Raw genomic sequence first — 15,758 nt, 5'->3', positions numbered from 1 at the left:
TTGTTTTTTTATCATTTAGAATATAATAAAACAAAAAGTGCAAACTGTGGAGCTCTACAAACAAAGCAAACCTGGACTAAAAAAAAGTAGTTTACTGAACTAAAAACTGAACTAGTTTATTCAGCAGAACTTTAGATAGTTATTCTACTGTATTGTTTATCGTTTACTTGCAGATTATTTTTCGATTATTAAGATATTAACAATAGTCAACCATAGGAATATAACAAAAAATAACAAGATAAAACATTAGCTACATTTACTGCTGAAGAGCTGTAGAGCTCTTGGAAAAGTCTGTTTACAAGGTATTAAAAGTAAACACAAGAGCTTTTTACAAATTGGAATCTCATAATTACAGTAATTCCGACATTGACGTAGTTGCATCTATTGCCCATCAAAATAAAAATTGTATTTCTGGCACGTATTAAATGCATGTATTGTTTTGGTGTTGTGATTTGTGCAGGTACATGATTATGCGGGAGTGCTGGCATGCTGTTCCTTCACAAAGACCCACGTTCAGACAGCTGGTGGAGGATCACGACAGGGTTCTTTCCATGACCTCCACTGACGTAAGAGCTCTTGTGCATCAAACCAAACACCTAAACCTTTTTTCCCTTGAACTCTGCAATTCTAACGCATGTGTTTGTGTGCAACAGGAGTATCTGGACCTGTCAGTGCCATTCGAGCAGTACTCCCCTACCTGTCCAGACTCCAACAGCACCTGTTCCTCCGGTGACGACTCTGTGTTCGCCCACGACCCTTTACCCGACGAGCCCTGCCTCCCTAAACATCACCTCCACAGCAATGGAGTCATACGAACATAAGGACCCAGGGCAGAAACGGTGGTTTGTGGGGACCTTCCAGGTTCGCTGCACTGGACCAGCACGTGGCGGCAGTGCAGACGAGGCTTTCCTGGTTCAGTGTGGATCTCATGAAACGCTCAACGAGAAGCTTCAGACTTCCAGCTGTTCACAGGTCTGAAGGACGGATTACTTCTTTCAGCTCCTTTTCTTCCAAATCATTATTCAGCTTTTTGTCTTTGAAAAGAGAATTCCTATTTTTGTATTCGGCCAGTTTCGTTTTTCCTTCGCGGGGTCAAACCATTCCGTGCCTACCAAAAAAACGGACAAATTGCTGGACAGAAACAAAAGCGGAACGACACTGTGTAACAGCACAGTTCTGAAGCGACAGACAGAGTCGTCCTGTCACAGGCAGGAAGTGTTTTTACAGCAATATCTGACTGGAGTGAGAATCAAACCCATGGCCAGTCTCTCTTCTCCACTCCTCACAAAGAACATTTTTCATCCTTTTTTAATACGAAAGAAAGAGAGAAAGGTCTCCTAGATGTGAGATTTAATTAGAAGATATATAACTGTGTGCTTTGTATGTATCTTAAAGTTTTTATTGTAAATATATAGATATAAATATGTATCATATTGCAGTCGGTAGCAGTGTACTTAAAGGAGAAGTTGACTTCCAGAGCAAAAATTTCCAGATAATTTACTCACCCCCTTGTCATCCAGAATGTTCATGTCTTTCTTTCTTCTTGACTGTTTTTTGAAAAAAACATTTCAGGATTTCTCTCTATATAGTGGACTTCTATGGCACCCCTGAGTTTGAACTTCCAAAATGTTCAAAAGCCTCTAAATGATCCAAGCCAAAGAAGGGTCTTATCTAGTGAAACAATCGGTTATTTCCTAAAATAAAAATGACGATTAATGTACTTTTTAACCTTAAATGCTCGTCTTGTTTAGCTCCGCGTCAGCTCTGTGTTTTCCAGTTCAAGACAGTTAGGGTATGTCAAAAAACTCCCAGCTCATTTTCTCCTCCAACTTCAAAATCGTCCTACATCGCTGCAGAAATACCGACCAAAGTTAACGCACAAACAAGATCAAATGCCCTTTTCCAACAAAAAAGGTAAAACAGCAATGTAGGGCGATTTTGAAGTTAGAGAAGAAAATTAGGGAGTTTTTTGACATACCCTAACCGTCATGAACTGGAATACACGGAGTTGAAGCCGACAAGCATTTTAAGGTTAAAAAGCATATAAATTGTCATATTTTTTTTAGAAAATAACCAATCGCTTCGCTAGATAAGACCCTTCTTCCTTGGCTGGGATTGTTTAGAGCCCTTTCAAGCTGCATTTAAACTGCATTTTGGAAATTCAAACTCTGAGGTACAATAAAGAAGTCCTAAAATATTTACTTCAAAAAACAATTTCTTTACAGCTGAAGATAGTAAGACATGAACATCTTAGATGACAAGGGAGTGAGTAAATCATCTGTACGTTTTTGTTCTGGAAGTGAACTTCTTTAAAATCAAAAAGAAAAAAAGAATGACATTTTAAGAACAAGTGAGCATACACTGTCGAGATCATGTAAACATTTAATCTAAAAAAGCGAAACTAAAGTTTTATTTGAATTAACATGTATATTTGTAAAGCTATTTATAGACGTAAGGTTTTTAAATGGGGTCTAAAATTATAGTCGGGTTTTGGTACTGTAAACAAAGGGTTTTCTTTTCAATTTTGTAAGTTATTTACCACAGAAGTGCAAGATTTCAACCGCTGGGTTGTATTTTATTTTTTTGCTTGTTTTCTTCCATTTCTTCGTTTACAGTGACAAGAATGTATGAGGAACGAATTAGGTACAGTTCAAAAATGATGAATTCTAAACACAAGTTGCTTAGCCCGAATCTCAGTATTGAACTCAATGATAAAAGGACCACAAGTGCTTCTGATCTTCACGAGGAAACTGCACCGGACTCACACTTTAAGCACTTTTCATCATTTTTGTATATTTAAAAAAACTCCATATTTGGGCTTCCATAAGCAGTACAGTATTTCACAAAAAAAAAAAAAAAAAACTGTGTTGGTTTTCTCTGATTATGAGCGCTGTGGTCTTTACATCCAGCTCTATGATATGAAGGAAGTGCTATGTGGGTGAAACCCAGCGTGGCATATACATCTATGGTGAAACCATGTTATGAGTTTGTCGCTCTTATTTGCTCTTTTGCTAATGAATATGTATAATAACATTTTGAGGTAATCCTCCGGGTCGGTATGTTTGCGAAGTGCCAAAATCTTTCTCTCTGCTCCGAGTTTTATGTTAATGAATGCAGAAGCGTTATTGCTATTCAACTCTAGCGTGCATGGTTGTCAGATGAGTGTCTCTGGCCCTGCGAATCTAAGCGAAGCATTGTGGGATAGCTTGGTCGTGTCTCAGGGTGTCCTCAGACAATTGCATTCAAGCGGAAAGCTGGCAATAATATATAATGGGGGGCAAAGAAAGAGGATGATTCGCTTGCTGCTAAACTACGAAAACTGTAGATTTGATAGGAGGTGACTGTACAGGTGCCGAGCGAAGCAGTCGCTCCCTCCTCCTGCAAACCATTGAATTTTTGTACTTGTCAAGTGCCTGGGAGGGAGTTGAGTGGCGTGCGGTTTGAATGTACGGCCACGTCGATAAGCAGGGTGTTTCTTCGAATGAGAACGTAAATATGATGTGTTGGGCACTTCGTTACCTTAATTCTCAGATTGGCGTCGTTCTGTAACTTCTTCTTCCGGCTGTGGGACATCATGTTCTGTTGGATACCGTGTTTTGAGTGTTTGTCCGGTTATTCGTTTACTGTTTGGTGTGGGATGGCAGGGCAAGCGATCGCTCTCAGCAGTTTGTTTTTGTACAACCTGTAACCTCTGGCTCACCTCCGCATCCTCCGCTCTACTACTGACAGCCTATTTGCATTGTTTCAAACATATCAAACAATGTTGCTGGTCCTTTTCCCTCCTTGTCACAAATCCACATTATTTATTTCCTCGTATTTATGTTTTGTTTTTCTTTATCCGTTTCTTCTCTCGTTCAAAAGGACAGCATTCCTTTATGCTCGTGCGTTTTTGGGATGGAGGTCGAGCCGAGATGCGTTTAGTGGTTGGAGAAAATTTTCTTAAATGTTTACAATGAGCAGTTTCAAAGGACCCAGCACTTTTAAAGCGGCTGGATGCTGAGCAATACTGGTCTGGTGTCGACACGCGTTCGTTCTTTTCCTCTTAAGCTCTATTTGATAGTGCCATTCAGCTCTTATTAGAATTAAGATATTAAATTAAGTTATAGATTTAAATTTGCAAATGATTGTTATATGTCGAGTAGATTTTATATAGGTGTGTTTCTGTTTTGTTTTGTTTGACTAGGGATGAAAGCTTCTTTACAGTATTTTCTTCTTTACGGTGCATTCCAGGTAGATTTCTTTCTTTACGCGGCGAGGTAACACGTTTGCAGAATTCAAGTCGTTCGGCATCTGCATCCCCTCTCTGTTTAACAAAAGAATGGAATAGTTGACTAACAGTGTTTTGTGTTATTTTTCCATATCTCTGTATCTGTGGAACATTCCGTTCTGTTTCAGTTGTGCCCCTTCCGAGCTGTTTGAACCTCTTTACACTCTATCAGTCTGTGCCTGACGGAATTATGCTGTCAATCAAAACCTTTTCAATAAACACAACAAAACCAGTGCTCGCTTGTCACATTCTTTTTTAATCAATACTGGCCACACTCGGGATTTTACTGTTATTTTACCAGTAATTATCAAGAGAGGAATTCGATGATATTTTGCTTTGAAATGCAAAGATATAAAGTAAGTTTTGAAACTTCAAAATCCCCAGTCATAACCAAGGGAGAGATGCACCCTTCACGCAAAACAATCAATCAATAAATCGGTCTGTTCAATAAACTTTAAGGAAAATTAGTTTAGTACGAAAATAACAGAAAATGATCAAACAAACTTACTTCATAAAATTAAGTTTATGTCATACTAATAGCGACAATTTGTGACCCTGGACCAAAAAATAAGTGTTATTTTTTTTAAATAATTGTTCATTTTTAAAAGCTTTTCATTGATGTGCATTTGTTAGGATAGGACGATATTTGGCCGAGATACAACTATTTGAAAATCTGGAATCTATTGGTGCAAAAAAATCTAAAATTTGAGAAAATCGCCTTTACAGTTGTCCAAATGAAGTTCTTATAAATGCATATTACTAAACAAATATTAGGTATTGGAAATTTAAGTTAAGTTAAGGAAATTTACTAAATATCTTCATGGAACATGATCTTTAATTAATATCCTAATGATTTTTGGCATAAAAGAATGATAATTTTTAACGATAATTTAAACGATAATTTTGGCCCATACAATGTATTTTTGGCTATTGCTACAAATATATCTGTGCTACTTAAGATAAGGTTTTGTGGTCCAGGGTCACATTTTATTATTATAAAAGGGCCATTTTACAGAATTGGTGCAAACTGCTGTCCCACAACCATAAAACACATTTAAAAAGTGTATTTATAAGTATTCAAATATTACGTTTACTAAGATTCTTCTATTATCTGTTGAAACCCACAATAATATTTAAAATTTCAGTAAGCTTAATATATATATATACAATCATCATTTATTGGGTACTTTTAATTGGGAGGTGGCTGTCCCAAACTCTAACCCCTAAATTTCAACTTATGAAAATGATATTGAAATATTTTTTGCATTTTACAGATTTTTTTTTAAGTTAGAAGTTAAAAATATATATTTATTTTATATAAAAAAATATGGTAACACTTTAGAATAGGAAACACTTATTCACTATTAACTACGACTTATTAGCATGCATGTTACTAGAATATTGGCCATTTATTAGCAGTAATTAAGCACATATTAATGCCTCAATTCTACATCCCTAATCCTACCCAATACCTAAACCTAACAACTAGCTTACTAACTATTAATAAGCAGCAGATTAGGAATTTATTGAGGGAAAAGTCGTAGTTAATAGTTAATAGGTGTTACCTATTCTAAAGTGTTACCAAAAATATATATTTATTTTATATTAAAATATATATTTTTATTTTATATTTTCATTGTAAATCATGAAACGTCATGTAAAAAGACTTATTTAGGCTATTTTAGACTGGTTTTGGTAAGAACCGCTGCGGCAGTACCTTCTTGACTCATCAACAGAGAGAAGTAGCTCCAGCTACAATGTTGTTCTACAAGACGCACGCAGCTCTGTTTATTAACGACTAGAGCGGCAAAAGTTACAAACTCAGGGTTTATACAGATACTGTAAAATGAAATTCCATGACTTTCAAGGACTTTTCAAGCAATATTTTTTTTTTTTTTCAAGGACCTCAACCAGAGATCTCACTTATGGCTTGATGTTTTCCACTGTTTAAGAAAAAAGAAAAAAAAAAAAACTGAAAAAAAGATTTGAAACAAATGATTTGCAATACACGCTCCCAAGTCCTGAACTGAATAATCAAGAACCATCATTTCTGTTCTGGACTGATCTCGAATCCTTTAATTCGCGGAAAGATTCAAGAGCCCGCTCTGAAGTTCAGATCTAAAGAAAAAGATTTGCGAACCCGCTCTGAAGTTCGGATCTGAACAATGATTTGTAAACCATCTTTTCACACAAGATTTCAAATTCTGTTGATTTGATTAGGAAATTCAAGCAATAAATACTGTTTTGGTACTCTTAAATGTAGTGTGATAGATTGCTGTAGCTTAAAAGGGTCATATGATGCAATTTCATGTTTTCCTTTTTCTTTGCTGTTCCTGCATATATGAGATCTATAAAGTTACAAAGACCGAAACCCAAACCCAAAGAGATATTCTTTATAAAAGTTAAGACTTAGCCATGCCTTCTAATACGGCTCATTCAAACCTGCCCCTACAAATCACTGTGTGGGAAGATTTGCCACAAAGTGGGGCAATTCCAACTTTGCAAAGTCTGATGCTTCTGACTCGCAGCCTGTAAGTACATTTTCATATTTAAAGAATTTGCTACTGACTATTTAAACACAAATTTTGAGCACTGTAGAGTAGTGCTTGTTGTTTGTCGTTTCTACCATCACAAATGCAGACATGGTGTTATGTTTATTGCGAAGTGACATGACGTGACGCAATGTGTAAAAAGAGTATGATTAATTATAATGAATAATTATGTCCTCACTGTATGCAACAAATGCTTCATTTATAATGGGTTTTTATATTTTTTGTCTCGTCGCGCCAGTACACAGCATCACAACATGGTAAGGGGTGTTACATTTCCGTCACATGCTTGAGGTAATTGGCCAATCAGAACACACTGGTTAGCTGGCTAATCAGAGCACACTGTGCTGTATGTGGAAAATAATGTGTTTTTTTAACCTCAAGCCACGTAAACACATTGCATTTCACCAATAATGTTCTTTCATATGGCCCCTTTAAACAGGGTACTCGCCTGTGTGTAATCAAACGCTCAGCCAGGGTTGCCAGGTTTTCACAACAAAATAAGTTTTTTTGGCAAGGTTCCCCTGGTAAAATTTGTGTTCCAGGGGCTAAATGTCACGTTATTGGTGTCGCTTCAACCCGTGTACATGAAAAAACCCACAGAAACAGTGTTAAAGTATCCCAATTCCACAGGAAAACTGCAGACTTGGCAACACTGCACATAGCAAAAGACTCCTGACAATTTTATATTTGTTCTGGAGACGATCCCATGCTCTGCTGCCACACTTATGCGCATTTGCCACCAACTGGACAGGGGTGGGGATTACAGTTACAAGTTACAATAAATCGTCCTCAATGTAATCTGTCAAAAGTTCTAATTTTTTCATCACTGCTAAAAAAAACTCTAGCTGTTAGGAACTATTTTTAGCGGAAGGACAACATCATTACATTTTTGGTAATATATATTTTTTTATTGTGTGGTAACAGCATTTTGCCAAACAATGCCCTTTAGGCCGGAAAATGTGCAATTTATGGCTGTCCTAGACAAAAGATTGGCATTGTGAAACAATCCTGGTGATTTCTGTGATTGTGCCTCCTAATCGAAAAATTACCGCTAATTTAATGGTAAAATACTATAAAAATTACGTTAAAAATTGGCTTGTCATTTTACGGTAGTATACCTTTTTCGGAAATGAAAAATAACGTAAGATGTTACGTAAAACAATTACAGTGAATGCGATAACTACCGGCTGCCTGTACATTATCCCGCTTATTACACGGCTACTTGCCACATAAGGAAAAAAAACTGGACATGAATATGAATTTGAAACCTTTTATTGGCATATTTGTTTTAAATTAACATTTTTATCCTTCCGCGAAACGATATAGTACCACGTGACTAACATTCAAACTATGTACGTTAGTAAGACAATTTAAATAGATTAATGTCGAAATTTTCCATTGTTAATTGTGGTTGTCCAGTGTTTGTCACAAGATGGCGCCAAACGGTAATCTTTGTTGGCACGGAGGGATTTTAAACATACAAGTAGTACCGGCTATGCGTTATTTGAAAAGAACGATCAACCTGCAAATGTCTCAACTGACCAATCAGAATCAAGCATTCCAAAGAGCCATGTAATAAGCATTAATAAACTATCTTAACTGATAAATAACAAATTGGAGATTAAAATAATAGCAGTTTTGTCTAAATTTAAATGAATACTAAAAACAGAAATGAAACGTTTACTTCAGCCAGAAATGTACTTTTACTATGGTAAAATAAATATTCAGCGATATCTTCAAAATGCTTTTGAATTTTGGTGATCTTTTTTCTCTGCATAGTGTTGCTATGGCAACTAGTAAATACCGTAAATTTGGTTATGCTAGCGTGTGTGGAAATAGTTGAACCACGTGTGTTACAATTAACCCTGCGTTAGGTTGTGACCCGCTCACCACTACCTATGTCATACAGTGGCTGTGTCCAAATTCAGGGTCTGCATCCTCCTTAGGATCCTTCCTACCAGGTTGAAGGAGGAGGGGTCCTCCAAAGACCGCAAAACCTGGAAGTAGGTGTCAGTGAATTTGGACAGCCTACACTTCTTTCAGTTCCCTCCCTTCCCCGTTGTTCATATCGTGTCGCCTAGCAACCGTGACAGCGCTAACTAGAAGTAAGGTTATCTGTACTGCACAAAACATAATAACTACTCTTTCATCCCTAAAAGCGTTAAAAACATCTTCAATCACTAACAAGAAATTAGCTGTGTGTAAGGGGATATTCACACAGGCAGTAAGAAAGAAGCTAGTTTACGAAAGTGATGTTTTTTAACAGATATACATACAAATGTAAAAAAAAATAAGCTTAACGCTAAAACCAAAGGCCTAACTAGACAACCGCTGTAAAAAAAATATTTTTTGAAACGCCAGTTTTTTTTAAAACTTCCATCATTACTACCGCTTGCTTCGTCCGCCATTATTTGAAAATTCTGGAAGCGCTCTGCCGAAAGGAATTGTGGGATAGGTAGGACGGGAAAGGATCCACCAGACCCATCCTTCAAATTCGGGGAAAAGGAGGACGTATTTGTGGGCCGCATTTGAAGGATCCTATGAATTTGGACAGCCTTCGTCGCGGCGCTGTGACGTAACATCCTTCAAATGAGTCCTCCGAAGGATGTAGACCCTGAATTTGGACACAGCTGACGAGAGAGGTTCAAAGACAGCCATTGTCATGGTCTTGTGACCAAAGATAATTACCTACGATAATTTTTGACAGTGTCAAAAATTCAGCCTGGTCATCGCACAGTGTGCTAGATCCATGTCACACAGTGTGATTTGCAATGATTTTATAGGATTGCTGAAATCGTGCAGTGTGTAGAAGGCTTTAGTCCTAATTTATTTAAAGTTCAGCACACCTCTCGTACCTCATTGCTTAAATATTCTTTAATATAATGTGTGTCTGTGTCTATAATTTAATTCAATAATGTAATAGAATAATTATGAATAATGTTGTGCCACTGAATTCTAAATAACACAAAAAAAAAACTTTTCATATGTTTTGGACTAAGACAAACTGTCACACAAATTGCACTTGTGACTGTGAGTGTTTGTTTGCTGGAGTCCTGCAAGCTCTCCAGAGCTGAAAGACTCAAATATGTCCTGAAGGGGAACATCCTGCTTCCCCAGAGCTCTAAAGAGACTCATTCAGTGCCTTTAGGTGTGTGTGTGTGTGTGTGCGTGCGTGCGTGCGTGCGTGCGTGTGTGCTCGCGTGCGTGGACTTTACTCTGCAGCTCAAGAGCTCCTTTCACAAATGTGTTTGAGAGAGCCAGGTCTAAATTGGTGTGTCTGATTCAGAGCTGTGTTTGCTCAGGGGGAGGCTTTGCATCCCTCATTCCTTTACACCTCTTTTTTTTCATTCTTGCAGGGCTCTCTGACTCCAACAAGCCTCGATTTCTCTCGTTTTTCCTCCCTACATGTCATCTTTGACCGCTGTCACCCTATTACCAGGTTGTCTCATTGTACAGTAGCTTGGATATAATTGATCAGGGTTCACTGGAAATCAGTCACCTCACAGTCAGACTCTTTAAAATCAGACGCTCCATGGGATTTGTCAGATCTGTAATCTGGCCATAGCCATCTGTACATCACAAAGCGCTTTACAAACTTTTGGTTATATTTCTGCATAATTAGATTTGCTGAAGGCAACTTCAATGAGGACATGTGTTTATGTACAGATGCGTAATGTGTTTGGTCATGCAGTGGCACGAGTGATGCTGAAGTCATCCTAAAGAGCCCTGAAGGAATGAGCTATGCACCAGCAAAATCAGAAAATACAGACACAGTAATGCACAAGCAATTGAACAATAAATACTAAAGCATAAAGCTTATTTTGAGACTGAAAAAGTTGAAGTCAGAATTATTAGCCCCCTTAGTAAATATGAACTCATAATTTGAAGGAATATTAGCAGTAGATATACCACTGTTCTACAAACATTTTTCATAAAATATCCACATTTCAACAAAAAAAAACAAAAAAAAAACATCAAAGTTAGAGAACAGTAACCACTGTAGCACGACAGAAGATCACAACTAAAATTTTGGAGGGTTACAGTTGTCAGAAATGAGTAGGAAGTGTAGAGGCCCTTGCTTTGAATGAATTCAGCATAGCTGCGGCCCCAGGACATCAATAGATTCTCAGACTGTTCGGGTCTGATCTTGGTGCACCCTTCTTCCACTTTCTCCATAGTTTGGTAACTGTAGTGGGCTTCTTAGCCATAGCTTCGTCGTCAACAATTTTCCAGAGATTTTTAATTCGGTTTAGATCAGGAATCTGGCTCAGTCTTTCCTTAGTTTGACAGCAAACTGCTTCCCGTTAGACCCAAATGAATTAAACTTGCCCTCATCACTAAAGTAAACTTTGGACCAGTTTTTTTTCTCTCTCCAGACAACATGCTCCTCAGCAAAGGTGCTCTTAGCCTTTTGATTCTTTATTCTGATAAGAGGTTTGGTCATCTCAAAGTGCACTTTCATTCTGACTTTTCTTAAACATGCTGAGAAAGATCCTTACCCTGTTCAGCGCTCAACTAGCAAGCAATTCCAGCTGCAGTGTTGAACCCATTCCCCACTGAGAGTCTCTGCATTGAGCTGTCTTCTCATTCATTTGTCCTACATGCACGACCAGCCTTTTTGGGGGACTTGAATGAATTAGTGTCATTGTAAACCTGCAATTATTGTGAAATCACAGATTTGGAATGACCAATCTCTCTTGCAATGGCTGAAAGGGTCATCCCTTTGGCCTTCATGTGGACAACCTCCTGTCGCAGGGTTTCTGTCACCTAGTGCAGCCCGCCATTTTGCAATCTAAGTGAAAATTGTGGGAATGCTGCAAGTTGAATAGGGTTTGTCATATAATTAAGGAAATTAGCACAAGGTGGCAGATTAACACCAATAACTTGGAGGTATCTGTAAGTGTTCTCTAATTTTGATAAGAGTTCTTTTTTAAATATCTCAATTAGGTTTTTTATACCGTGCTTAAGAGTACAATTAATTTATGAAATATGCTAAAACTGCCCTTCTACTCCTGTTAAGATAAATACAAATAGGACTAAGCAGTGACCTTGACATTTTGGAAGTTGCAGTTTATTCTCTAATTTTGATCTTTACTGTAAATCTGCATTGTTTTATCTTTTGTGCATTCGTTCAAAATATTCACAAAAATGTAACCCTACATTGAAGTAAAACAATTGAAAGTGGTGTGCAAATCACATTGTGAAATAACTTTTTTCTTTAATACACGTTGGCCACAATTATTAGCACCCCTAACAATTCTTTTTTAGAGTTATAGGCCCGGTTTCACAGACAGGGCTTAGACTAAGCCAGGATTAGCAGATAGTTCAATTAGGATATTTAAGTAATGTTTATAAACATGCTTAGAAAAAAACATTACTGGTGTGCATCTTGAGACAAAACAAAGACAACGATATATTTTAAGATCAGTCAGTGCAAGTTTCTTTCAGTTCAAACAGCTCAGACTTACATTTTAGTCTAGGACTAGGCTTAAGCCTTGTCTGTGAAACCGGACCTTAGAGTTTAGAGTTAACACAAAGGCCAAATTCCTCTAAAAAACAAAGAATATAGTTCTGATATGCAGCACAAGATTGTTAAAGGGTTAGTTCACCCAAAGAATTGAAATTCTGTCATTAATTACTCACCCTCATGTTCTTTTAAACCTGTAAGACCTTCATCTTTGGAACACAATTTAAGATATTTTTAATGAAATCCGAGGTCTCTGACCCTCCAATAGACAGCAAGGGTACTACTACATTCAAGGCCCAGAAAAGTACCAAGATGATCGACAAAGTAATCCACGTGACATTAGTGGTTCAACTGTAATTTTACAAAGATACGAGAATTATTTTTTTCCGCAAAGAAAACAAAAACAACAACTTTATTTCACAGTTTCGTGTCTACTGCGTTACTATTCTGGGCCTTGAACGTGGTAGTACCCTTGCTGCCTATGGGGGGGTCTAAGACCTTTTGGATTTCATCAAAAATATCTTAATTTGTGTTCTGAATAGGAACCAAGGTCTTACGGGTTTGGAACAACATGAAGGTCAGTAATTAATGACAGAATTTTCATTTTTGGGACAACTAACCCTTTACGCTTTATAAAATAGCCTGTACGAAAATAGATAGAGCATTGAGAATTCTTATTTCAACCATCAGGGCAATAATTAAGATGTTCCAGTCAACTAGAGGGGACTTGTGTCTGCATCGTTTTAGTGCATGGTAAGGAGGACAGTCCCAGACTCTGCAAGGAACATAGCTGGAAAATCTCAAAAATTAGTTGAGTCTTAGGGTCAGAAAGCCTAAAAAAATATTAAACAGCACCTACATCACCACAAGTTGTTTGGGAGGGTTTTAAGAAAAAATCCTCTGCTCTCATCCAAAAACCAAATCCAGCCTATTTAGCTGCCAGACACGACTGGAACTTCAAACGGGACCAGGTTCTATGGTCAGATGAAACTAAAAAAGAGCTTTTTGGCACACAAGAGAAAGGATACACAGGGATAAAATAGTACCCCATGACCACAGTTAAATATACCGCTGGATCTTTAATGATCTGGGCCTATTTTTCTACCAGAGTTTCTGGACACATGGCATCATGGATTCTATCAAATACCAACAGACTGCCAAATAACCAACTGACTGCCTCTGCTAGAAATCTTATAATGGACCATTGTTGGATCTTCCATCAGGACAATGATCCAAAACAAACATTAAATTACCACAGAAATGGATTCTGCCTTCCAATCCCATGACCTGAACCATATTGAAAATAAGTGGGGTAAATTTATGTGTTGAGACACCAACATGCACTGTATTCCCGAACAGTATAACCTACTTATAAAAAATAAGTGAACTGTACTTAAAACTGTGAAACAGTTCATTCAACTTAAAACTTTTAAGTTTGTTCAACGATTTGGGCGTTTTAACTTCCAGGAACTTAAATAAAATAAGTAAAACATGACGTCATCTTATTACCATAGCCTTATTTTTGCCTCTTGGTGGCGGTAATAAGCTTTATTGCGGTCCAAACTGCCAATTCAACAAAGAAAAGTCTCTACACTCAAAAACATTTTAAAGCCTTTTTAATAGATATACAAATTTCAGTAGTAAAATTCTATCAAATTGAATTTAATGATCCTTTACATATTTTAATTGAATAATTGATTAGGGATTGTTTAGTTATTCAATTAAAATATGGGTTATTTAATTCAATTTGATGGAATTTTACTATTAATTGAAATGCATAAATCTAAATTGTAGTGTACTCAGTGCACTTTATTTGCTATTAAAACATAGTAGGTAAAACTCTCCAAAACAGACTAGTCAACATGACCATCATGATATGTCCGTTTATTTCATGTTTACACACGGACATATCATGTATTTCATGACTGTAAAAATAACAACGAAGTAAAACGAATTACCAAAGCCTCATTTTTGCCTCTTGGTGGCAGTAATGAGCTTTATCGCGTTCCAATCTGCCAACGAAAAAGAAGAGTCTACTCGGTGCACTTTATTTGCATGTTTTTAAAAACATAACATACCAGGTAAAACTATACAAAACGCAACAAAGAGTCAACATATCATTCCATGTCCGTTTATTTCATGTTTTACTCAAATGACTGTAAAAAATAACATCGGAGTAAAATAATTCCCATTTGAAATTGAGCGCCCGGATTTGAACTTGGAAGCCCGCCATGTCATGCAGGAGTCGTTGCCTCAACGTGGTTCTGTAGAAATATCGTTCATCATCGTCATCGTTTCTGTGTTTGCTGCAGTTTGTTTAGCGGCTATAATCTGGTAAGTACTTCTTAAAACTTTTTAAAAAGTTATTCTAGTAATCTGCATCAGAATGTGACAATATAGTCATCAAACTGAAACTATTGTTGCGTTTAGCTGATAGACGACCTAAAATGATCAGGCACACTTTAGGCCTGATGTTATTTGTGGAGTGATTGATCTAAATTTTAACCATTTAGGGACATAGTTGATGTATGCTCGCAATCGCATTGCACGGTTATTAATTTGTGGTAGGCCTACTGCTGGTTATCGCAGTTGCTTGTATTGAAGCTTTTCGGTTGCACAATTGAAACAGAAAAAAAAAAAAAAAAAAAGATTAAAACCACTTTCATTCAATCTTACTTGTTTTTTATCCAATGCTTAAAAGTAAATTAGCTGCAATGGAAGCCGAATGTTCTAAATTCTGAAATTGTTGACTTTGACTTTGATATGTCTCTGCCTCACTATTAATTTGTGTTTTTATTTTCTCTACAGGTTAAAACTTGTGAGACCAGAGCATATGTGAGTAAAATTACAATTTGGAATTTGGGGGTGAAAATACATATGTAAAGACTAAAAGTATGCAGCATTTTAAAACTGATAACAACTGATTTTAGAGGTTGGCATAGCTCAGGGTTGGCTCATGTCTTGTCATGATTTTTCATGATGGATTGGAAATGCAGGTTATGTGATTCCTCCTCACTTACCCGAGCACAGTTACTTGGGCATTATGGTTTGCAACATAGCCATTTTTCAAAGGTTAGCCATTTACTGTGTCTCTATGACTCGTGCATTTGCACATTTGTTTCATTCAATGCACTAAAAGTTAATGTATCAGGATTTCACAATGAGAAGGATAAGAGGCATGCATTTCAAGAAATCCAGGTGGTGTACACATGTCCTTTATGTGGGTTCAAGCAACCTTTTTCAGAAAAAAAAATATTTTTGGTCATTTAAGAGGGCATTTGAGAAGTCATGAAATGGTAACATGTCCATATAAAAACTGTAGGTATACCACAAATGTGTCTGTTACTTTTGTTTTCTTATTTAACTTTTATGTTATTTGTTTGTTTGAATGCTTGCTTTCAGATTGCTGCAGAATTCCACAGAATTACTAATATCAGCTTGAAAAACAAGTTCTATGCAGAGCTGGACAACC

General features: G+C 36.9%; 1 protein-coding gene across 3 annotated transcripts in view; it reads left to right on the top strand.

Annotated features, from left to right (window-relative positions):
* fgfr3 (fibroblast growth factor receptor 3) overlaps positions 1 to 4,502 on the top strand; it is a 52,136-nt gene extending 47,634 nt beyond the window's left edge. For all 3 annotated transcript variants that reach the window (XM_073834121.1, XM_073834120.1, XM_073834119.1), the window contains exons 17-18: positions 461 to 566; positions 654 to 4,502. In XM_073834121.1, the coding sequence (XP_073690222.1) occupies positions 461 to 566; positions 654 to 821 (274 nt within the window). In that variant the 3' untranslated portion in view covers positions 822 to 4,502. The remainder of the gene's footprint in view (positions 1 to 460; positions 567 to 653) is intronic.
* Positions 4,503 to 15,758: the final 11,256 nt, after the last annotated feature.

Source organism: Garra rufa, chromosome 2, assembly GCF_049309525.1.
Source record: "Garra rufa chromosome 2, GarRuf1.0, whole genome shotgun sequence".
NCBI lineage: Eukaryota > Metazoa > Chordata > Actinopteri > Cypriniformes > Cyprinidae > Garra > Garra rufa.
The sequence above is the reverse complement of the archived record's forward strand: the minus strand, read 5'-3'. Positions and strand labels throughout refer to the sequence as shown.